Raw genomic sequence first — 24416 nt, 5'->3', positions numbered from 1 at the left:
AGATGGGACCCCTCCCTCTGTAAGCGTGTCCCCCTGGCCACCGGGCCTGGCTGGCTGTCCGGGGAGCAGGCACAGCAGCTTTCCCTCCTCTGTCCACTGTGCTTCTCCTGGTGGCCTCTCAGAACTGACCCCAGCCCCCGCCCCGCGTCATCTTTTGTCTTTAGATGAAGGGGGGTCTTTAAGGTGATGGCCAGTTACTCTGCTCCTGGGTATCTACCATGAATTCAGGGAGTATATGTGTTATTAAAGTTTAATGTTTTTCTCCTGCTAACTTGCCTTGTGTCACTTTGATCAGATCATTAGTCCAGCCAGGAGCACCTGAAGGGAAGAGAATAGTTTTTCCTCCCAGACACCTATAAAGTGCCTGACACATAGTAGGTGCTCAACAGTAGTACCTATGTTTAATGCCCTGAGTCCACCCGCTTGTTGGGCCAGGGACCCTTCCATGTGCCGCCCTCACGAGGGCACCAGACCTCACCAGCTTCCAGAGTGAGTGCCTATGGGCTCTGATGCCTCAGTGACTCCTGTCTTTATATTTACCCCAGGCCCAAGTGAACCCCATGAGCCTTTCATTCACCCCCAAGACCTCCTCCCCTTTACTTCCCAAACTCCGCCTGAACCCCAGCTCTGCACCCACCGCACTGACTGCACCGACTTGCAGCCCACAGCAGCCCCGGCGGGCACTCTGACTCACCCTGTCTTGCAGGCTCTCCAGGTAGCCCGGCAGTTCCTGCTGCAGCAGGCCTCAGGCCTGAGCTCCCCCGGGAACAATGACAGCAAGCAGGCAGCCTCTGCAGTGCAGGTGAGGAGGAGGGCACCAGCCCGCGGGGCGGGGCCGGGCCGGGCGGGGCGGGCAGGCTGGGGCCAGGTCAGAGGGCGGGCCTGGCAAAACAAAGGAGAGGAAGGGCCAGTTGGAGAACTGCTCTGTCCAGCCGCCATCCGGAGGGAAATGCTGGGGCAGGGTGAAGACACTTGCACTTTCTCATCTCCACCTGATCCCCAGGCCTTCCTCTGCTTGGCCTCTGACTGAGTTCGAACCTGCACTCAGGTCTCTCGGTCCTTGTCCCTCTCCACGAGGTTCCTCTTCCTTGGCCTCAGGGTGACTTACTTACCAGGTCTCTGTTTCCCCGTCCTGGTGTGGTCACTGGCCTGTCCCTCTCCACTCCCTTCCCGGGCACTCTCAGTTGCTCCGGTCACTGCGTCTCCCCCCGTGTCTCTCACCCACCAGTTCTCTCTGTCTCCCCGAGTTTCCTGTCTCTTGATGTCTCTGTGTCTCTTTTGTTTTCTTTTGCACAATCTGCCCTTTTTCCCCCTCCCTTCCCCCAGCCTGCCAGCCCATCTGGCTGGCTGGGGGAAGGGAGATCTGTGGGGGGTGGGCCGGGGTAAGCCAGGCCTTCTGTTTACCTTTTGTGTCACAAAGAACTTGGGAGAATCGCTGTCTGAGTCGGGGTGGGTCACAACTGGGGCAGCCCAGTCTCCTCCCCCTCAGCGCGCCAGCCAGGCTTCCTTACCCCCCTACCCCTTCCCCTTCCCGCAGCAGCGGCGGGAGGCTTGGAATTGGGGAGAGGATTAAGCGGGGCTTTGAAAGGAAGTTTATCTAAGGGAGGAAAGCTGAACACTATCCTGAGCAAGGAGCTCTGGAGTCTGGGGGGCGGAGTGCTGAGGGAAGGGGGGAGGGGGAGGAAGGCAGGATGGGGGATGGGGTGCAGGGTGCCCAGGGAAGGACCCAGGATTGGGTTTTACATGGAGCAAGCTCATGTTCAGAAAGTGTTTTGAACAAGTTCAAGGTGCCCAACACTTGTGGCGCCTTAACTTAGCCCTGTTTTCAGTTTTGAATCTAATGAGACAGCCCTTGAGGGGGGAGAAGTTGGGCAAAGAGGGGTACGGGCCTGCGTTGAGGGGGGGAGGACACAACCTGGAAAGCCAGTGCTGGGAAGAAGAGAGAGTTCCCCCTTTGTGCTGTCAGGACTGGGTCTCCGAGTTAGGGAACCCCCAGCCACACACACACATACTCCCTGTGTCTAAGTGGCCTTCAGGCCACTGTTCTTTCAGTTTATTGATTTGAGAAAAACATCCATTTGCTTTCCACTTATTTGTGCATTCATTGGTTGCTTCTTGCATATGCCTGACTGGGAATCGATCACACAGCCTTGGCATATCCAGGCGACTTTCTAACCAACTGACCTACCTGGCCAGGGCCAGGCTACTTTTCTTAATTCTCCCCACCCTGGGCCCAGCCCAGTACCCCAAGCCAGAAAGGACCAGCCGACCAGAGGTGAGAAAGAAGAGTCTGATGGGTGTTGGAGGGACTGAGGGTCAGGCACAGGAAGTACTTTGCAGCCAGGTATGAGGGGTAGGAGAGCTGAAGAATGAGAAAGGAAGGGAGGCTTCGGAATTTGCCTTGGGAGACCCCTTCTCCTAGATTGAGGAAAGTCCCTGGAAGACCTTGAATGGGAGGCAGAGGTTTTGGTCAGAGGGACAGAGAGAATGAGTCTCAGGCCTCCTCTCATCTTGACCCCTCACTCCTAATGATTGATTCATCCGTTCGCTCAACAATTACTTCCTCAGTACTTCCTAGACCAACAACTGACATTTACAGAGCGCTTACCTGGGGGCAGACACTAAGTGCTTTGTAAGTATCATCTTATTTATCCTCAGTCCTATGACGTAGATGCTGTTATCGGCCTCATCTTGCAGATGAGGAAACGGAGGCCCAGAGAGATTAAATAACCCGTCCAAAGTCACATAGCTAATAAGTGGCGGGGCCAGGATTTGAACCCGAACAACTAGCCCCGGAACTCACATTTCGCTGCCTGTACCGTAGCACCGCCAGCACTTAGCACAGTGGTAAACACTCACAGTCCATGGGGACAGAGCCCTTGCCGGCTGATTCTCTGGGCTCAGGCAGGTGGCAGTTTCGGAGGCCGTGTCTGAACTTCCCCAGGAGCCTGCAGCCCTGACTATTAGTCCTTCATCTCTTCCAGCCTTGATGCCTTCCTTGCCTTTCAACTTCACAGTCTCTAAGAAGATGGGGCTTCTGTTCCACCAGGAACAGGGGTGCAGGGCCTGGAAATAACTTTCCTGTGAGCTCACGTCTGGTGGGGCAGTAGGGGAGAGCGAGTAGGAAAGTGCGTTTTGTCGATGCGGCGTTTGGGGAAATGGGTAGTGAAGGGAGGCCGCTAGCAGCCCTGCCCCAGCGGCCCCACAGGACACTGCCCTACTCCCCAGCTCAAGGTGGGTTTCCTGCCTGCAGTCTCCCCCCAGCCACGGTCACTAGCCCTCTCCCGGAGCCAGCTTCAGATGAGTTCCTAAAGCCTCATTAGGTCCCCAGCTTTAACGAGATTGCCAGGCTTGCGCCCAGGCCTGGATGCCAGGCAGGGAAATGGCACAGGTCGCTGGGAGTTGGAGCAGATGCTCGTCAAAGGCCAGGCACCTGCCTGAGCCCAGAGAATCAGCCTTAGCTCTGCCTACCTTAGTGTCCCACCACCATCTTTTTTCATTGCAGACTCAGCCCAGAATTAGTCTGAGGACTTCCTTCTGGTGATATGCCAGGGGATTGAGCCTAAACTAAGCTCTGGCCTCGTCCCCAAAGGCACCCAGGGGAACCCTGGCTCCGTACTCCAGAATTTGAGTTTGGGTCCTCAATGGGCACCAAATTGCATCCATCCCAACCCTCAGCTCCCAAATAAGCTGCCTCCCCGTGGTGCCATCCGGCCTAGCACACTGTGACCACAGTGGATGGAGGGGTCCAGGCCTGAGTGGGGCCTGGGGGCGGGGCTGCAGGCGGCTGTCAGCGTGGAGCCCAGTGCGCACTCTGCCAGGGCTTCAGTGCGCGTGTGGCTGCCCTGGCCACTCTCCAGGCGGTGACTCACCAGCTCTGCTGAGCCGACTAGACCCCGCAGTGCCCATCCTGACACGTCCTGGCCTGGGGAGGGGTCAGTGGGGACACCAGGGGGGCTCCAACTCAGTGCTCAGAACCCCAAGGGGCGTGAGAAGAGGTGGATGGGTCAGCCAATCCAGGAGATCAGTGTATGGCAGCCACCTTGCTGACCTTTCTTGACCCTCCTGGACCACCTTAGAGACAAGAACACGGAAGGTAACCTGTCTCCATCTATCCCGAAGCCGCCCGTCCAGCCAGCAGGTCCACCACGTGGCAGGAACGTCTGGGGCTGGGGAGGCCTTCCAGGGTCATCTCTTCCATCCCCCTGCCTCATGCAGGAAAGCCCCAAGGAAGGAAACGCCACATCCTTTCTTGCATGCTACTCACAGTGACTCACTCCTGGTGCCTGGAAAGAGCTGGGTGGCTGGTCTCAGTCTCCCCTGCTCCGGGCCCAGTCCCTCCCTGCTGCAGCTCTTGCTGTGATGAGAACAGGAGGCCCACTGCTTTTGTCCTAAGTGACCCTTGCCCCCCAGTGCCCTCTGGGGCCCCTCGAGGTGCACCTTACCTAAGGTGCAATAGAGAAGAAAGTGAAAGGCAGAGACAAGAAAAGAGGGGGGAAAGGAACATTCAGAATGTTTTTAAAAAGTAGTCGTCTCTCCAGTTGCCTAGCATTTAATAGCATAGAAATCACTTCTACCTACCCCTTCTCCCCTTGTCTCTTTAAGGCAGGGCAGGTGTTTTAACTTCTCCAGGCCTCTGTTTTCTCATCTGTAAAATGGTAATGATGATGACACCCCCCTCCCAGGGTTGCTACGAAGATTCTGGGAGATCATACTCATTAAAGGCTTAGCCAAGTGCCTGGCGTGTAATCCGCAGTCAACCGCAGCCTCTTGTGTAGTCCTGTGAGGCAGGGCGGGCAGGTGTTCCAAATCCCAATTAGAGGATGCAGAAAGTGATGCTTGGTGATTTCAAAGAATAGTTGGTGTCAGAGACAAGAACCTAGGTCACCTGACTCGGGAATCTAGGGCTCTGAGCCCAATGCCACCATGTTGGGTGCCCCCATGGAAGGAGGAAAGGACAGATGAGCACCCCGGCTGCCCCAGGGGTTACACGGGGGCTGGCTCCGCAAGGGGGTGGGTCTGGGCCACCCTCTGCCACCTCCCCTAGGCGCCTTTGCCAGTGAGGACCAGGACGCCCCTGCAGGCTGGCTTCCCACAATCTCCTTTGCTACAGTGTAAAGATGGAGATTGGCCTTTGGGGTCCCCCTCCCTTAAACTCCCTGGATGGTTCAGTTTCTACACTCCCTCTGTAATGCTTCTCAGGACCTGCTCCAGGGTGGAGCAGGAAGTGTGGGATGTGGAAACACCAGGAGCCATGGAGCACACAGACCTGGGCTGGAATCGCGACCCTGCCACTGAACACTCCCCTGGGAGCCCTCCTTCCCACGGGATATCCATGGCTGAAGAGCCAGGCGGTGCCCGTCTGGGGGAGTGTGCAGAGAGGCTGGGGAAAGCCCAGGGGTGGTCTCAGCCACTAGTCACTGTGGGCAGTGGGACTTCCCGTGTCCCAGAGGATTCGCCTCACCTCTCTTGCTGCTCTGCTGCTTGGGGATTCCCTAATTGGTGGCCGGAAGCCGAGTCCTGCCCCTGCCAGGGATCCCAGAAGGAACCACCTCCTCCTCCTCCCTTGCCCCACCCATGGGACTGGGGGGAGGTAAGAGGGGCCATGAGTCCCCTGGGGATGTAACCTGAAACAAGTTCCTCAAGACAAGTCCCCGCAGGACACTCTTCCCTGACTGGGCCACCCTGTACCCCTCCCTCCCTACCCCAGGGCTGGCAGAGCTGCCTGCATCTGCTGGGGAAAGTATTTCAGCTCAAGGGAGCAAACATTTAGTACCTACTGTATGCTGGGCACTGTGTTAGGGCCTGGGAGTGAGGAGGAGATTAGAGAAGAGTCCCGCGCACTTCCAGCGTGACGGGAGTGGCAGATAGCCCCACTAGGGGGTAGCCCCATTAGGGCACCGGTCCTGCCAAAATGGCATTAGGACAGTGTTGCCACTCGGGCCTCCCTGACTATGACTTCACGAGCCTCAGGGTTGCAGAGGGAGGTAGGGCTGGGGAAAGAATGCTGTTACTGCTTTTGCCTGCACCTTTGCCTGTAGCTAGATTCTCTGGGCCTCCTGGAGAGGCCCTAACCCAGGGCAGGGACAGAAAGCTGCTCTGCTTGGAGAAACCTGCATGTTCCAGCTGGAAGGAGTCATCTGTTATCATCCAGTCCCTGTTTGACATTCGAGGAAACTGACACCCCAGAGAGGGCAAGTGACTGTCGCACAGCAGGTTCAGTGCAGAACTGGGAGTAGAAGCCTGCCTCCTAACTCCTTGCCGGGGTTCTTCCCACGCTGCTGAAGATATAACCACACCCCCCCACCCAAGGACGTCTGGCTCCGTGCATCCTCCAGACAGCTGTGCGGAAGCACACAACACGTGTGTGAGCAGAGCCACAGTCCAGGGCTCCTGCCATGTGGGCCACTGTTCGAATCCCCCCCGTGGCCACAGGCTGCACTTCGGGTCCGGCCCGCCTCGTATGTCCCCAAAGAGACAGAGCAACAGTTGGGAATGGCTGGCCGCTGCCCTCCCATTACATGGGTTCTACCAGCCAGTGTCACTAGAGTCTAATCCTCCTGCACCGGAGGTCACCTGTCCCAAATATAGGCAGCCTTCATGAGTACTTGCTGTGTGCCAGGCTTTATTTGGGGTATTAACTCATTAGTCCTCATGAAAACCTACCAAGAGGTAGGTGCTGTTGCTGCTTCCATTTAAAAAGCAAGAAAACAGGAAGTAAGTCACTTGTCCAAAGACGCCCAGCTGCTTGGTGGCAAAGCCAGACTGGAACCCAGGCAGACTCACTGGAGCCCCTCTGCCATCCTGTGGAGGGGCCTTGGGTACATGCCCACCCCCAGGTGGGGTCGAGGCGAGCAGGCTAACAGGGCCCAATCCCACAGGTGCCCGTGTCGGTGGCCATGATGTCGCCACAGATGCTTACCCCCCAACAGATGCAACAGATCCTGTCGCCCCCGCAGCTGCAGGCCTTGCTTCAGCAGCAGCAAGCACTCATGCTCCAGCAGGTGAGTCTGGCCTCAGGGCAGCCGAGAAGTGGGGGGTGGGGGATGGGCACTGGCCTCCCACCTCCGCCCTGCTTACTACCAACATCACCGAGTGGCAGAAACCGGAGAGACTGCTCAGGCTGGACTGATCTGCATTCCCCCAGGGCAGTGGGGGGGCCGCAGGAGTCAGGCCTCTCCCACAGCTACGCCCCCGCCCCCTGTCCCTCTGCACTTCCTTTCTGGTGCTGAGCCCCCCTCTGTCTCCAGAACCCCAGGGAAGGGCAAAGTGCTGGAACAGCCTGACTCCCAGCACCTTGACCTGGTCAGAGGACCCACCCAGGAGTCAGGGAGGGCTGGGTGGTGTGGGATGAAGCTTCCCTTTCCCCTCTCCACTGACTGAGCCTCTCTCAGCAGCACTCTCCCTGCCGGGTTGTTTGTCCCACTGCCCCAGTAAGGCTCCCCACTCCTACCTTTGGTGGCTGGGTCACTGCAGGGCTGCGGTTGCTCTGGGGTCAGCGGCCCGCTGCCTGTGGTAACCCACTCCCACCCCTTTCTCCCCACCCAGCTGCAGGAATATTACAAGAAGCAGCAAGAGCAGCTCCACTTGCAGCTTCTCACCCAACAGCAGGCTGGGAAGCAGCCACCCAAAGAGGTAAGGGGCCCAGGGAGGGCCCCGCGCCTTCACCTGCCATCCCAGCCCTCTCCTGGCAGGCGGCTGGGACTCTCAGAGAACTGCTTGGTGGGCACACAGTGGGAAAGTCAGGAAAAGCCTGGGTGGGGGATCAGCCTGGGAGCGGGAGCATGGGGGAGATGGGGAAAGGGGCTCAGATTTCTCTATCTCCCCTCGTTTGCACTCAGTCCTCTCCTTGCCTTATGTCGTTGCGTTAACAAGAGCAGGAAGACAGCTCTGTGTTGCCTCTGCACATGTGTATAGACACGTGTGCGTGGTGTCACATGGCCCACACTCATGACCACCTGCCTTGCTGTCATGCCCTCTTCCTGCCCACTTGTCTCTTAGTGAGCCAGCACTTCAGTCCTCCCCTCTGGTCTTGAGAATCTTTCAGTTACTCAGCAAACCACTTGCCCCCACCCACTAGTACAGCCCCAACTTCTGTCCCTTCTTATAACATTCAGCCCCGCCCTCTCCAGAGACCTAACTCCCAGCCTACATCTGCTGCCCCATCTGGGCAACAGTGCCTCCTGAGCTTCCGTCCCAGGCCCTGCTGTTCCCCCCACTCCCCTACCCCAAACATGTGCCTCCCTCCTGCTGTGCAAACCACAACCAGCTTCTGAGTTGCCTCCACCTGGAAGGCTGCCCTGCTGACACCCAGTCATTTCCCAAGGCTTCAGCCTCCCCCTCAAGGTCTAGTAATTGCTGCATTCTCTGCATTATCTCTAGGCTGCCTCTACTGACTAGCCAGCCCCCAGCCCCAGGGCAGGCAGGCAGGCAGGCAGGCAGGCAGGCAGGGACAGCCCTGCCTCACAAGCACCCAGCACAGGCCTGGAGAAGACTCGCAGCCTGCTGACTTGTCGGTGCCTGTGCGAAGAGCTGAATCTTGGCCGGCGGGGGGGGGGGGGGGGGGGGGGTGTTGCTGGGCCAACCCAGAGAACGGGGAAAGCTGGAGCCAGGGTATGAACAAGTGTGAGAGTGCCCCCCAGCAGTAGGGATCGTGGGTCCTAATGACTAGCTGATGCTGATCTTTTAAAGTCCCATCAGACTTTGTGATTCTCTGTATCTAAGAAGCAAGAGAGGAGCTGGAGGGGAGAAGGCCCTCTCCTCAGGCAGAAGGGGGGCACCCCAGGCATGTGGGAAGGGTGCCTCCAGGCAGGAGTGGCCCCTGGAGTCTGACAGGCTCATCGATCATTGTGATGAGAGCGCCCCCCCCCCCCAGGCGTGCACAGCTGCAGTTCCGGGAGCTGGAGCTGGAGAAGGCGCTGAGCAGCAGGAGGAGGGAGGCATCGGAGTCTGGCTGTGTGTTTTGCGCGCGCGCGTGCGTGCGTGAGTGCGTGTGTGCGTGTGTTTACTGCGAGGAGGCATGCAGCCCTATGGAAGCTGGGCCGGGAGCAGAGAAGCTGCCGCTTCGGACACTGCACCCACAGCTCCGGGGGCTGAGAGGCCCTGGGAGGGGGTGGCTGCAGGGTGGGCACCAGATGGTGCACCTGAGGCTGATGGCACCCCTCTCTGCCCACCCCCTCGGGCTCCCCATCAGGCACTGGGGAACAAGCAGCTGGCCTTCCAGCAGCAGCTCCTACAAATGCAACAGCTGCAGCAACAGCACCTGCTCAACCTGCAGAGACAGGGGCTGGTCAGCCTGCAACCCAACCAAGCCTCGGGGCCCCTCCAGACGCTCCCGCAAGGTGAGTGGCTTACCCACCCTCTAAGCCCAGCCCCATGGCCCTCACTGCACCCAGGGGCTGGTACTCCCTACTCTCAGGGGTGAGATGGGAAGGTCCCTATGTTCCTGGAGCCCTGCCAGCCTCTCCCCTCTCTCTCCCACAGCAGCTGTGTGCCCCACAGACCTGCCCCAGCTGTGGAAGGGCGAGGGTGCCCCTGGGCAGCCTGCCGAGGACAGTGTCAAGCAGGAGGGGCTGGACCTCACTGGCACGGCCGCCACCGCTACCTCGTTTGCTGCCCCCCCCAAAGTCTCACCCCCACTCTCCCACCACACTTTGCCCAATGGACAGCCCACTGTGCTCACACCTCGGAGAGACAGGTACAGGGCCCAGGCTGAGAAGGGGGTGCTGCAGACCTGCCCAGGGGCCTGCCTGGGCCCCTATGGGCGGAATCCACAGTGGGGGCTGGGAGAGTGGGGTGGAACTCAGAGACCCGGAAATGTATCTCTCTCCCAGGGCACACAAAATTGTGCCAGGTCTCTGGGAAAACTGTGTTAGGGACAGAAACGTCACCAGCAGGGGGAACTGGGGCTGGGTTGCTGGTGTCTTAGGGTCCCTGACCACCGCCTCTGTCCCTTCTCCTAGCTCCTCCCATGAGGAGACCCCCAGCTCCCACCCCCTCTATGGACACGGAGAGTGCAAGTGGCCTGGCTGTGAGACCCTGTGTGAGGACCTGGGCCAGTTTATCAAGTAGGTCTACCCGGTCTTTCCTTTTGCCCCTGGCTGCCCCCCTACCCGGAGAAGCCTTTCCACAGGGTCCCTCACCACCCTCCCCCCGCCTGCACCTATCTTGTCCCTTCTCAGGCCTTCAGCCACTAGCGGTCCTCCTCCAGGGGCCCTAGTTCCTTCTCTGCCCTGATTATCTCCCATCACCTCTGCCCGCCTCCCTGCCCTGTCCCCAGGCTGCACAGCCCAGGGTCCGGGTGTGAGGACAAGGACAGAACTCCCACCCCTGCCCTCCCCCCAGCCTCAGCCCCCATGAGTGATGGCCTAGTGACAGGCCTGGCCGGTAGACAGGCAGGGCGGGAGGCAGACAGGCGGCTGGCAGCAGGCGACCAGCTGCCACAGCCGTGCCAGGCTCTGTCACTGACTGATTAACTCCGCTGTCTCCCAGACCCTTGCAGCATCAGGGTCAAACAAATTGTTTTCACGCTTCGTCAGAGGTTTACTTAATTAGTTCATTTGCAATTAGATCTCTCTGTAGCTGCGATTTTAGCAAAGACATCAAAGGAGGATGAGGAGAAGGCTGCTTCCTCCTTTGCCCCATTTTCCCCACCCCTTCCCCTTCTTTGTATCACTCAGTCTGCCTGCTTTCCAGGCTGTGGGCCGGCTTAGAGGGTGGGTGGGAGGGTGGTAATGGAAGGAAACCCAGGGCCAACTTTCTCTTCTCCATCCCCGCTTCCCCCTGAAGACACCTCAACACGGAGCACGCCCTGGACGACCGGAGCACGGCCCAGTGCCGGGTGCAGATGCAGGTGGTGCAGCAGCTGGAGATCCAGGTGTGGCCGAAGCTACAGAGGGACACGGCTGGGGGCGGGGGGGGGGGGAGAACTAGCCCCTGCCCCATCCACAGCACTGACTTTCCAGGAGGGGTTTCTGGGGGAGTCTTATGGAAGGGTAATATGGTCAGAGCCAGCATCTTTTATTTCCCAAGTCCTCATTACCATGGTTAGCTTGATTCTGAAAGGTAAACCAGGGTCAGGGCTGTTTCTGCTGGGAGGTCCAGAAAAAGAGACTCATGCTAATAGAAACAAAAGTAATATTTATAGCTAACACACTAACTTCTTCTGTCCTGTCCTGAATACTTAACCTGTGTAACTCAGGGAATCCTCTAAACAACTTTGTGTGGTGGGTACTATTATTACCCCCATGTTACAGAAAACAGGAACAGAGAGGGGTGAAGTAATTTGCCTCTGGTCACCCAGCTAGAGGGTGGCACAGCTGGGAAAAGACCCTAGGCAGTCTGGCTCCAGAGTCTGAGTTCTGTAACACAAGAGCACTTGGGGCTGCTCAGGACAGACGGTCAGGCAGCCAATCAATATTTACCCATTTCCCTCTGGCACCGAGCAGAGGCCCTTGCCATGGGATGCTAGTTGTAAAAGATCTACTGCATTTATGAATGGGGGTGAATGAATCATTCATCCATTCCTGTGTCTCCATTCAATGCATGAGGACCCTCTCACACACAAGTGCCACTGGACTTGGGTGGTGTTCAGCCACAGCCTCTGCCCTCGTTAGGGAGAAAAGGCATGTGCTGTTAGGAAGAGGGCCCCCGACTGTTGAGGAACTGGAGTCTGGGACATGCAGTCTGGCAGTGAAGTGAGGAAAGCTTCATGGGGCAGGTGGCCCTTGTCCAGGACCTTGAGGGTGTGAGGGGCCAGAGGGGACGGAGGGGCAGGGGACAGAGGGATCTGGAAGTTGAGGCTCGGAGGTGAGTGGTGGTGGGAATAGGGGTTTCCTGGGGAGTCTGGCGGGATGCAGAGGAGGAGGACGTGTCTGCCTCCAGGCAGAGCGCCTGCTCACCCCCAGCCTCTCTGCCTCTCCACAGCTTGCCAAGGAGAGCGAGCGTCTGCAAGCCATGATGGCCCATCTGCACATGCGGCCCTCTGAGCCCAAGCCCTTCAGCCAGCCGGTGAGTGTCCCCCTTCCCCGCAAGCCCCCCCCTAGCCCCTCCACAGCTCCCTGGCCGGTCTCAGCACCTTCCCCATTGCTCACAGCTGAACCCAGCCCCCGGCTCCTCCTCATTCTCCAAGGTGACAGTCTCTGCAGCAGACTCCTTCCCAGATGGCCTCGTGCACCCCCCCACCTCAGCTGCTGCTCCTGTCACCCCTCTAAGGCCTCCAGGCCTGGGTTCTGCCTCCCTGCACAGCGGGGGCCCCGCCCGGCGGAGGAGCAGCGACAAGTTCTGCTCCCCCATCTCCTCAGGTAAGGGCTATAGGAGGGACATTTTTCCCCAAGCTGGGCCTTCCCGTGGCTACATCACCCTCTGCCTGTCTCCCCCAGAGCTGGCCCAGAATCACGAGTTCTACAAGAACGCGGATGTCAGGCCCCCCTTCACCTATGCCTCCCTCATCCGCCAGGTGAGCATGGAAGGTAGCTGGAGGGGGTGGGAAGTGGCACACAGGCTGCCTCAGGGTTCTAGCCTCCAGGAGGATCCTGTGCCAGGTAGGGGACACAGCTTCCCCTCTCGGGGCTGTCTCCTGCTCACCGTTCTCAGCCGTAGGTCTCAGATCCAGGCTTCTGCTGGTCATGTGACCATTTCTCTGTGAGCACACACTTTTTATGTTACTCATACCCAGTGTATTCGTTCTCTCATTTCTATGTACACACACTCCCTTGAGACTATTTTCTGATAGACTTACGGTCACTCTTACTCAGCTTCCCCTCTCTCCCTCTCTCTCACACATAGACACACACATACCATCTCAGAAGGTGCCCTTTGCCAAAATCAGGATAAATTCCAAACAGTCCCCACCCCCTAGATACCTCTCCCAAGGATCTTGCTTTTGTTCCCACTCCCTTGGAGCCCTTTTCTCTCCGGAGAAGTTCATGAGCCCCTTGCACAAGTGCACAGCCCTTGAGGCTTGTGTTCCCTTGTGGCTGGGCTGTAACCAGCCTGCCCTGCTAAGGATGGATGAGTATCCCCCATCCTTACCCACAGGCTTCTGCAGCCAGTCTCCTCTGTGCTTAGGGTGAGTTAGTGGCCAGGCAGAAGAGAGAGACCCTGGGGATGAGTTCACAAGCCTGGGACCCTTTGAGGCCTAAACTGAGGGTCCCTTTGCTTCTTCCTTGCCCACAGGCCATTCTGGAAACCCCTGACAGGCAGCTGACCCTGAATGAGATCTATAACTGGTTCACCAGGATGTTTGCCTATTTCCGGAGAAACACTGCCACCTGGAAGGTGAGGCACGGCCCTTTCCCCCCGCCCGGGGCCCCAGTCACCCTTGGACAACACGTCTCCCTGAGACTGAGCACACCTAACAGTCCCACCAGAGCTCGGGCTGGGATGTGCCTCTCTCTCCACCCCTACCTCTTTAGGGGCCATGGAATGTTCTTGAACTGCCTCTTAATGACTCCCTCCCTTCTAGCCTTGTGTTGCCTTCATTCTGGGAAGAAATCCTCCTCTTCTCTGGAGTGCTTCCCCCTGGGCCCCAAGCCTCATGGAGTAGGGCCCTTGAGAGTTGGTAATGCCTGAGCCTGGTAGGGAGGCCCGCGTTACACTCACAGGATCCCCTCGAGGCCCGGCTGCCTTGCTCTGAAGGCGCATGCTCCGGAACTGAGGATGGAGTGGGCGGCGTGGGGCGCAGGCTTCAGGATGCACTGAGACTCATGGACTGTGTACACTGGGGCTCAAATACAGGCACTCACTCGCTCTCCCCAATCCGCCGTCGGCTGCAGGAAGATAATTGTCTCCATCCAATTAGTCATTTCAACACCTTCAGCCCATAAGAGTTTTCCTGTGGGACCAGAAGCAAGCGAGTGAGGGACCCTAGAAAAATAGGACACTGAGATGTGGGCTGAGCTGCTAAGCCATTTGTTTCTCTATAGCCAGGATGGTCTGTGTGTGTGTCAGTCTGATGGGTGAGAAGATTAGGGTCTTTGCAGCAGAGTGGGGAAGTCATGTCTAAATTGGGAGGAGTGGGGGGAGCAGGTAAAGAGAGGGAAATGTTGAGCACTATGGGGAAGTTTAGGCACCTGAGGAGTCCCTGCCTCAGGACGGCACTTGGATCCCTGGTTCTTGGGTCCCCCTGCTGGCCAGTGCAGAAACTGCAGTCAAACAGGCTACTCCTTCCCCTCCCCCCATCCTGCCAGGTTTCTACAAGTGTCACTGAGGCCCCCTCCCCATCAGTGCCCGGGACTGGGTGGAGTCTGCACAGGGCCCAGCCTTCTGTGCTCTGGGAGTGTGCTAAGTACAGCAAGAGAGACTGTTCCATGATCCTCCGTATCCCCAGGCCCAATTTCCAAAGCTTGGGTGAGAATTTCTGAGGCTGGGACAGCTACTCTGATTGGCTACAAGTGATGTAATTTCCGGCCAACCAGAGTTCTGCCCTCTCTGTGAGCCTGCAGGGCCTTCCCTAGGCCCTCCTAGCGCAGTCTCCAACCTCTAGGCCAGTTGGATATTAGGTTTTGTAAATAATAGAGTTGCTGTGTGAATCATTATGGTTACTAGTAATGTTTACTTTACACATGGCATGTTAACCCTTTGCCTTTAGGAGTGACAATGTAGAGCCTCCCTTCTATCAGACAGTGTCTTCCTTGGGGGCAGCATACCACTCACCTCCCCCCCCCCTTTTCCTGTTCTCTCTTAACCATACCACCTCAGAGCAATTTTTACTCTCCCTTCTTGAAATCAGGGGGAATGCATTTAGGTGGCTTCCTGAAACACCTGATGATTGTCACGAAGCCCCGTGGCCTAATGCCCTTGGCCTCTCATGCCACCTTCACCTGGTTGCCCAGCCTTGGTCACCTCGGTGGTGTGTCTCTCGCTGCAGAGTCCTCCCCTCCACCTCCCCTCACCCGCCTCAGTCCCAGCAGTAAGCTGGCTGAATGGCTGGCTGGGTGGCCTTCCCAGCCAGCAGTGCTCTGCTGCTGCTTCCCCCACTTGGGGCACACAGACTGTGTCAGCTCGAGGTTCACTCTGACCTTCGGGCGTTTCGAACCTTCCTTCGTGTTACTTGGGAAATGCACCCTGTCTACACCCAACTCTTTCCCTCCCACCTCCACTTTCCACCCACCTATCTCCCTTGAGGTCCCTCCTCTTAACTATTTCTGGTTCCTTTCTGCCCTCCTCCTTCACCCTTCTGGCCCCCACCCTGAGATGCTATCCACTTCAGACCAGGGAAGAGGGGTCGGGAGGCAGTGTCGGCCAGGCCAGCTGCTGTTCATCCGGGACAGAGCTGCCATCTGCCAAGTGGATGGTCCTCCCCAGCCCTCCCCCTGTGTCCGTCCCCTTCCAGGGCCGATGTTGTGGGCCTGTCCTTTTGTTTACGCAGCCCCCGCCAGACCCCTGAAATTGCCGTTAATGTTTCAGCGTAACGAATTAGTCTCTCATCACGAATCAGGCTTCGAAATGAGGGAAAAAAGCCCCGGTGAGGCCATCCTCGGAAATTGGGGTCATTCTCATTTGCAAAGCGGAGGATCGGAGCCCCGTAATGCGGGCAAATTTATTCCAAGGCAGGAGCCCCGGCGTGATTAGGCCCTTTGTAATTATCGCTCCAAGAGATTCCACTCCAGCCACCCGCCTCCCTCGTGGATTAGCAAGCGAGTCGGAAAAATACACAGGATTTAATTAGAGGCAAATTAAAATTGGTAATGAAATCGGGCCAGTTGCAAGTGGCAAGAGTTGGAAGGAGGAGAGGGAGAGGGGATCTCCAGGGGCACAGGCTGCCCGCCCTGCCTGCTTTCTTCCCCATTTAGAAATGTAAAGAGGAGACAAGATGGGGGTGGGGGGTGAGGGAGGACAGGTAACAGGGACAGGGACGGCTAGCGGGGATGAAGCTCAGAGAAGAATGTAGGGACAGGACTGAGGGACAGGGTAGGGGGTGGGGGAAGTGGGTGGCTTGGGGCCCTAGCTTAGGCTCCCAGGGTGAAGGAGGGGGGAGGCGGGGAGGGCAGGGAATTGGGCCAAGCACCCCCACCTTCACCCAAGTGTCCTACAAACCAGATGACCTCAATTCTAGACGATACCCTGCCAGAAGGAGGTGGGAGTGGCAAGGTGACTTTCCCTCTTTTCTTTCCTCCTCCTGCCTTGTGGCTGCTGCACCCACGCTCTCCATTCTCTGGTTTATTTCAGCAAGTCTGTCTTAGGCGTCTTCTGTGTGCCCCGGGCTGTCAGTAAGCTTTCCGTTCTGCAGCACAGCTCCAAGCCGGGCTCCCCTGCTCCCAGAGTGGGGAGGGGCTGCCGTAAGAGGTCCTGAGTTATCCCCCAAACTTTAAAAGCTTAGTGAAAATTCTCTGGGCACCTGAGATAAGGTGTCCCAGGCTCACTGAGATGCCAAGGCCTGAGTGTGACCATTCAGAAACCTCAGTAACAGTTACTGTGTGTCTGATTAATGATAATGCACAGAGTGTTACTAACTACCTACTGTTTAGTTGGTAGACAGTTTTCCAGAATTTTGCAGGAAGAAGAGGGGCAGATAATGAAATGGGCTATCGGTAGTAAAGAGGCCGGGAGCACCAGACTCCAAGGGCAGGGAGGGGGGGCTTCTCCCCCCACCCCTGGCCAGGGGGTGGCCCTCCCCCTGCCAGTCCCTGGGTCAGGGAAGGTGGAATAAGGTGTGCTCACCTAAGCAGAGGCAGGGCCCAGCCTGCCTCTGAGCACCTGCCCCTTGTCACTGCACCCCCCAGAATGCCGTGCGGCACAACCTCAGCCTGCACAAGTGCTTTGTGCGTGTGGAGAACGTCAAGGGCGCCGTGTGGACTGTGGACGAGCGGGAGTATCAGAAGCGGAGACCACCAAAGATGACAGGGTATGTGGGCCAGGACCTGGGCGGGGTGTATCCACCAGGGCGTGGGCCCGGCCACCACCTTGCCTCCCCAGTGCACCAAATGCTCCCCACTTTGGGGGTGAGGTGGGGAGAAAAGGGGTGCAGGGGCTCAGGGGAGGCTGGAATCTGGAAATGACATGATTAGAAAGAGGGCATTTGTGCCTTGTTCTGCCCGCCCTTCTGACTGAGTGAAGGAGCCAAGGGGCATATTTCACTAGAAGGAAATAGGCCCCAAGTGTCCATGGCCAGAGCTGGGCACATGCTAGTCACTGTGACCATTGGTCTGCCATCCCCAGAGCTACTCACCCTCATCACAGGAGGAGTCAACATATGAGAGCCCCGGGCCCCAAGTCTTCACTTTATCAGAGAGGAGGCGCAGAGAGGACAAGGGGCTGGAGGGAGGTCACACAGCAGATTAATGGCAGAGCTGAGTCCCTGACCTGTCTTTTGTGATCTGTTCAACCGCATGGCATTTTCAGTGGCAACTGAGGGACCTGGGAGAGGGTCTAAACCTCCTCTTTGGGCTTCTCTTCCAGCACCAGAGGCCTTCTCCCTACTCCAGCCACCCCACACGGGCTACCCTTTACCTGTGCTCTTGACCCTGAGGCCCCAGGGGAAGGAGAGAGAGGTCTGAGGCAAGTCAGATGGATATCTCTGTGGGTGCCTGCTCCCCTCAAAGATGCCTTCTCCCAGGGCAAGAGCCTCTCCACCCCCAACAGCAGTTGGGGCAGGAGCAGGGTTGGGGCCTGGGAGAGGAAGGAAAGCGTCCTCTTCTGACCGCCCCCACGTGCCAATCACAGCTGGTGTCTGCACGTCTCATTACCAACTTAGAGTCAGGAGACCTGGGTTCAGATCCCTTCCTACCAGCTGCATGACCTCTGAGGCCCCTGTGAACGGGGGGGTGATCACTGTGGAAGAGGCAGTGTCGAGCCACTGCTTCCCCTGACCCGGCTCCTGAGTGCCTTCCTGTGCAGGAAAGCCTTTGGGAAGGAGCACACGGTCGCTGCCTGAGCACATGACTTATTAGCTGTCCCAAAATGCAGGTCCTGGGGAGAGGGTGAATTTGACAGATAGGGGACTGTCAAGGCTGTAGCTTGGACCTTGCCAGACACCGGAAACTCTACACCGCGGAGAGGAGGTGCTGGGGCAGCAGGACGTGAGGACGGACATTGGGAGGGGCCCCTGCTCCCACTCTCTAGCTCTGAGACACGTTCCAGAGCCACTGAGGCCCAGCACCTCACCTGTGCGGGGGCTGCTGGCACCTGCTGTGCCAGGCCAGCGTGGGAACTGAGCCAGGTGGGACGCACGCAGGGACCACAGACAGGAGCCACCCTGCTCTGACCACCCCCGCCCCAGGGCAATGAATGGGGCAGAAATGGTCCCTGGCACAGAGTGAGCCCTTAGTCAGAGTCAAGGTGAGTGAGCAGTAAGTGAATGAACGAACCACACGCTACCTTCTCTCTCCTCCAGGAGCCCTACCCTGGTGAAGAACATGATCTCCAGCCTCAGTTACGGAGCACTTAATGCCAGCTACCAGGTGATCAGGTCCTTCCCGGAGCCCACCAGTCATTCCCCCGCGCCCCTCTGCCCCCTTGATTCTTCTTCAACACACCCTGATCTGTAGAGAGACCCTCCCCCACCCTCCCCATCTTTAGGAAGGGGGAGGAGCAAGAAAAGAAGGGAGAAGACTACTCCGGGCAGCCAGAACCCCGACCCTCTGCCCCACCTCAGCTGCAGTGGGAGGACTTCTGCTTTCAAGACTAGGTCTGGGAGAGCAGGGCAGGAAGCAGGGCGGTGGCATAATCCCCAGGGTCTCCTTCCCTGGCCTGGCAGTCTGGAGGTCCTCTGTCTCCTGGAAAGGAGCTGAGTGAGGCGCAGATTCCTGGGAGAGCTGGAAGGGAGGATGTCAGGGTCAGAGTTCTGGCTGTGGGAGGTGTGGTATTCTAAAGGCTGAGTCTGGGCTGGGGGAGCTGCCAGATAGATCCCCTAGCGGGCCGGCACACAAACAGACACATGGGAGGCTGTGTGGGCGTGAGGAGGGGGTAAAACCTGGCTAGGTACAGCCCACTGACAGGGCCTGCCCTTGTGCCTCCCAGGCCGCCCTGGCCGAGAGCAGCTTCCCCATCCTCAGCAGCCCTGGCGTGCTGAACCCGGGCTCCACCAGCAGCCTGCTGCCCCTCAGCCACGACGACGTGGGCGCCCCGGGGGAGCCGCTCCCCAGCAATGGCAGCAGCAGCCCACCTCGGCTTTCCCCGCCCCAGTACAGGTGAGCACGCGCACGGACCCCTGCCCTCAGTGCCCACGGATGCCGGGGACGGAGCCTCTCCCACTGCAGGTGGGGGTGCCTCTCACCACGCCTCGCCCCCCGGGACAAGGGGCCTCTTCCTTTCTTGTGGGTCCTTCTCTCCTTCCTCTTCTCTCTCCTCCTTCCATTACCCACCCACCCCTTCTCTCTACATCCTCTCCCCCGCCCCCATCTTCTCTCCTCTCCCCTTTCCTCTGACTGGAGCCCTGGGGAATTCCATCAGACCTAAGACAGCAGGCCCCAGTGGCTCAGGGATGATAAGGTCTTGGGGAGGGGAGATGTGGACATCCCTCTGTGCCCCAAAATTCTGGATGGGTTTTCAAGGGGAGCAGGGGAAGGCCACCAGGGTGCCCACATGATCCCTCCTATCACAGCCACCAGGTGCAGGTGAAAGAGGAGCCCGCCGAGGCGGAGGAAGACCGACGGCCCGGACCCCCCCTGGGGCCCTCCAACCCCAGCACTGCCGGGCCCACGGAAGACAGGGACCTGGAGGAGGAGCTGCCTGGAGAGGAACTCTCCTAAGGGCCTCAGGGGCAGGCAGGGCAGGGGTGAGACCCCTCCTGGCCCCAGGCCCCACCTACCCCCACTCCACAGCCCCGTCCAAACCTCAAGGCACTTCGGGACTCAGATGGGGGGACTGGCCAGCAACTCCCAGTGTGACCTGACTGACAGACGCTTGGGGCAGGGACGGTCCCACCCCCAAGGGGAAATAGAACCCCTGGTCTGGGACCAGCAGAGGACACGGAGGGCCCAGACCCCTCTTCAGACCCTCCCCGCCACCAGCAGCAGCAGGGCCCTCCGCCCCCACCAGCTCTCCCTACAGGGCCCCCCCTGCCCCCCCCCCCCCCCGCAGTGCTGTGGAGACCCGCAGGCGGGGCTAAGCCACCCCTCTCAGACCCAGGGCCCCTCGCACCTGGCTCTGGCAGTGTTTTTTCCAGCCAGAGGCCCCCCACTCCCCTGATCTGTGCTCCCTCTCACCTTCTTTTCCATACTGTGAAGAAAAAGTTCTCCACCCTTAAACTCCTACTTCCACCCTGGCCTGGGTGGAGGAACTGAAGTTTCCACCCATCCCCAGAAGAACCAGCCCCCTCGGCTGTGCCCACTCAAAAGCCACAACTGGGGTGGTACAAACTGTGTGCCATGTGGGGTACACAGGGGCAGGGTCCCTGGCTCTACCCCTTCTCCCCACCTGAGATGGGACCCAGGCTGAACTTGGCCTCCACCCATTTGCTGGATGTCCCTGCAGCTGCCCCACCATCCGGGGAGCAGAGGAAGAGGCCCCACGCCGCCTCCTGTCCGTGCCAGGCAGACTTCTGGAGGTGGGGCCGCCGGAGGGAGCCCAGCCACCCTTGAGGGGAGGGGTGGGGCAGAGGTGGTGCCTGGGCTGCCGGCCACATCCTGCCGCTGTCTTGGGGAAAGGCCAGGCTGACACTGGGCTTGAGGGGCCGGTGGGATTAATTTGGTGGCTGCTGTGACCCAGCAGGCCACTCCTGCCCCCAGCCTGTAGGTCCTCTATTACAGTCCTCCCTCACCCACCCTCAGCACCTCTTTCCTGTCCCCCCAGTTAAACAGATGACCAAAGACCTTTCTTATGCCGGAAGCAAAAACCAAAACTTTTTGTTCGCTTTTTCCTTTGTCGCCTCCTACACACCCCCCTCCCCGGTCCTTTTTCTCCCAACCCCGGCCCCAGGCTGGAAGCCTTCCCTCCACTTAAGTTATTGTTTTAAACCAAAGTTTACAGTGTCTGTTGGTGGCCAAGACCCTCTCTCTTCACCCCTTCTCCACCCAACCCTGAGGACCCTGGGACTCAGTTGGGGCTGGGGACCCTGCTCACCTCCCCTCTGCTCTTGCCCAGCCGGGAGAAGGAAAGAGGGCAGGGGACGGAGGTGGGCCGCCCTCAGCCCCTCCACCCCCGTGGGCAGCGGGCATATGAGCCCTAGTCCCAACCCTGGGCTGCTTCCTGGGGTTCTCCAGATCCCTCTCTAGGACCAAGTCCCCCATCACGCTGGGAGTGTGGATTCCAGCAAAGGAGCTGGAAAAAAGTGACACTCTCCACAGACCCCCTATGGGGGATCCCGACTTGAGGCCAAGGACTGGGTGTGTTGGACTCTCGTGACACCCTGGGCTAGGCCCCTTTTGCTGAGAAGACTCCTTGGACTATTTCCCAAGAAACCCCCACATACGTCCCTTCACAAGCCACCCCTCCCAAGAGGCAGGGGGCCCTCCGCCCCCTCCCCTGTGTACTCCCCACCTGTGTTTTGTTTGACCAGCACAGAAATATTAAACGTCCTCTATACACCGGGCCCTGTGTGTGTCACCACGTTGGGGGGGGGGGAGGCATTAAAGTGGAAAATTGCTCTGCTCTGGGGAGCTGGGGGCAGGAGACACCAGCGGGAAGTGGGGGCGCCTGTCACAGCGTTTTCTGCGGGTTGGTGAGTGGGCTTGTGCACCAGGCACCAGCCAGCCACCAGGCCTCCAGCCGACATTCAGTTTCCCTGCTTCTGTCCGCGCTCCCACATCCTCTGGGCATTCTGTGGTGTTTCCTTTCAAGCAACATGGCTCATCGTTTCTCTCTCCCAAAGTCACCACTCGTCCCAGTTCCCAGGTTTGAAATACAACTTCTTGTTGGTGTGTTTGCAGCTGGGAGTCCAGCTGCAGGACACTTACCTGGGCCACTACCCACGGAGACATCCACCCACAGGCCCTGGGCCTGTCACCCTTGTCTTCACGGGGGCTACCTGCATAGGGGCGTGCGTGTGCCGGGGGCAGGGGCATCAAGCTGCTGGGGCAGGGCTGTTGGCGATGCCCACGTGTGCAGTGTCAGTACTGGCGGGCTCGTATGCAGGACCTGGACAGCTGGGGGAGAAAAGAAAAGGAAGAGTCCGGTATGTTGAAACCAGAGATGCATCCTGACACCTCTTAGGGCAGGGACCCCAGGCCTCTATCCTTAGGGCCCAGGGAGGAGTGTGTGAGTTGACCCTTGGAAGATAAGGTTAGTGGCTCTGACCTCCATGCAGCTAAACACACAACTTTTGACTCCCCCCAAGCTTCAGTCATCCCTAGAAGCCCCCATCGGTTCCAGGAGCCCCCACGAACACAACTGCACAGATGCTTGAGTCCCTTGTATATAGAGATGCAGAACAACACCACAGTGCCTGCAGTCGGCCCTGTGCACATGGGTTTGGTCAAACCCAGAGACGCATGAGGAGGGCCGGCTGAGTGTTCAAAGACAGCCACATGTAAGTGGAGCTCAAACTTGTATAACTCAAGGGTCAGCTGTGCTTGGGGAAAGTGGGGAGGGAGAGGAAAGGGTTTGAAGCATAAATGCAAGCATTTGCCCTTCCCACAAGCCACCAAATGGCTGGAGCGGTCCAAAAGCCAAATTTGGGGAGAAGTGGGCCTTGAAGTGGGAGGTGGGATCTGGAGCTGGAGTCGGTGACTTCCCTGTCCCTGGCCTGTCTTCTGGCCCTTCCCAGCACCATTCCCTCCGTTCCCTCCCACCCTCCGGTCTTCTCTGTTCCGCCCCTCCCTCTCTGCCCCTCCCTCTCTGCCCCTCCCTGCCCTCCGTGGAGGCTTTCAGGCCCTGGACATACCACTAACCTGGACAGTGGCAATTCCATAGAAACAATTACGATTCCACTGCCACCACGTCCCACCGGGACCACCAGCCCCCTGGACCCAAGGCATCCAGAGTATTGGCTGCCAGGCTCCCAGCCCCTGACTCCCCCCTGGAAGAAAAAGGTCTGGTCTACAGGCTGACCCCAGAGACTAAGCAGGGGTGGCCAACCTTTTGGTGTCTCTGGGCCACACGTTAAATACGTTGTGATATGTAATCACAAAAAAAGCCTCATAATGTTTTAAGTAAATTTATGATTCTGTGTTGGGCCACATTCATAGCCATCCTGGGCCGCACGCAGCCATGTACCATGGGTTGGACACGGCTGCAGGGAGGAGACTACTCAGCCTCATTTGGGACAGTTCTCCCAGCTGTCTAACTGCAGTTTCTTCTGCTTCAACTAAAGTTTATTTATTTATTTATTTATTTTTAAAAATATTTTATTGCTTTATCTTTAGAGTGTAAGGGAAGGAGAGAGGGAAAGAAATATCAATGTATGGTTACCTCTCATGTGTCCACCACTGGGACCTGGCCTACAACCCAGGCATGTGCCCTGACTGGGAATCGAACCGAAATCCTTTGGTTCACAGGCCCTCACTCAATCCACTGAGCTATACCAGTCAGGGCTCAACTAGAATTTTTTTTTTAAGATTTTATTTATCTTTTTTAGAGGGGAAAGGAAGGAGAGAGGGAGAGAAATATCATTATATGGTTGCCTCTCGTGCGTCCCCTGCTGGGAACTGGCCTACAGCCCAGGCATGTCCTCTGACTGGGAATCGAACCGCAATCCTTTGGTTCACAGGCCGGTGCTCAATCTGAGCTTCACCAGCCAGGTATAATTTTTGTTTTGATTTTTATTTTATTCCTCCCACGGAGACGTGGCAAATGCCTGGTCAGTGTATTTGGGCATGAAGTGAAGATCTATTTTGGGCTTTGTCAAAAGAGAGGGTCTTGCAATATAAGAAATGGCACTGCTGTGGACCACCAGCTTCTAAGTGTATTGGGCTTGCAGACAATTTTCTTATCGGATGCTATGAGGGATACCCCTCCCTCACACCACCTTATTACCTTCTTCTAAGTAAGAACTGCCTCTCCCCCACTCCCACGATTATGCCTTGCTGCCAGGAAGTTCCCAATGATGTCTAGCTTCTCCTTCCTGCTGTTATCCGCAGCCATTGGGGCAGGTCATTACTGTGGCTGACAGCTTGTCCTGCTCTTAGCATTTCTGTCCTGACAGGGAGAGGGGAGCTATCTTCAGAATTTGTTCTCAGTTTGGAAAAAAATGAGGGGTACTCCAAGCCGGACATTTTTAGGGCGAGGAGGTAGCACTCTGGGATCTGCATTGAGCAGAATTTCCCCTTCCCCTCACCTTCTGAAACCTCTTCCTCCTACCATTAACTGGTGGCCACCCCTACGCAAGGCCATTTGCTAATGGCCAGCAGAGGGCGCTTTAGACAAAGCAGATCTTATGCTCCTTACGTAAACTTACCCCTGGGGTGGGGAGAGGTGGGAGGAAGGGCTCATCTTCCCTTGAGAACAGCATCCCTGCAAACCCATATCCCAGAGAGCAGCCTCTATCCCAGGGCAGATGACAGGGGACGAGTCCCAGGCCCCTCCAACTTGTTGCGACC

General features: G+C 57.9%; 1 protein-coding gene across 10 annotated transcripts in view; it reads left to right on the top strand.

The window, feature by feature from the left end:
• The window catches only part of FOXP4 (forkhead box P4), a 51446-nt gene extending 29974 nt beyond the window's left edge, over positions 1-21472 (top strand). For 2 of the 10 annotated variants that reach the window (XM_053670948.1, XM_053670943.1), the window contains exons 3-18: positions 707-802; positions 6882-7004; positions 7549-7635; positions 9194-9341; positions 9484-9697; positions 9963-10067; positions 10789-10876; positions 11926-12009; positions 12095-12302; positions 12381-12457; positions 13177-13278; positions 16725-16846; positions 17401-17499; positions 18335-18401; positions 18961-19130; positions 19544-21472. In XM_053670948.1, the coding sequence (XP_053526923.1) occupies positions 707-802; positions 6882-7004; positions 7549-7635; positions 9194-9341; positions 9484-9697; positions 9963-10067; positions 10789-10876; positions 11926-12009; positions 12095-12302; positions 12381-12457; positions 13177-13278; positions 16725-16846; positions 17401-17499; positions 18335-18401; positions 18961-19130; positions 19544-19691 (1938 nt within the window). In that variant the 3' untranslated portion in view covers positions 19692-21472. The remainder of the gene's footprint in view (positions 1-706; positions 803-6881; positions 7005-7548; positions 7636-9193; positions 9342-9483; positions 9698-9962; positions 10068-10788; positions 10877-11925; positions 12010-12094; positions 12303-12380; positions 12458-13176; positions 13279-16724; positions 16847-17400; positions 17500-18334; positions 18402-18960; positions 19131-19543) is intronic. The other 8 variants (XM_037155156.2, XM_053670963.1, XM_037155149.2 and 5 more) reach the window with 8 other exon arrangements.
• Positions 21473-24416: the final 2944 nt, after the last annotated feature.

The sequence above is a fragment of the Artibeus jamaicensis genome, unplaced genomic scaffold (genome assembly GCF_021234435.1).
Source record: "Artibeus jamaicensis isolate MK-2021 breed Jamaican fruit bat unplaced genomic scaffold, CSHL_Jam_final contig_1803, whole genome shotgun sequence".
Classification (NCBI taxonomy): Eukaryota; Metazoa; Chordata; class Mammalia; order Chiroptera; family Phyllostomidae; genus Artibeus; species Artibeus jamaicensis.
Note: the sequence above shows the minus strand (reverse complement) of the source record. Positions and strands in the feature narration are given on the sequence as shown.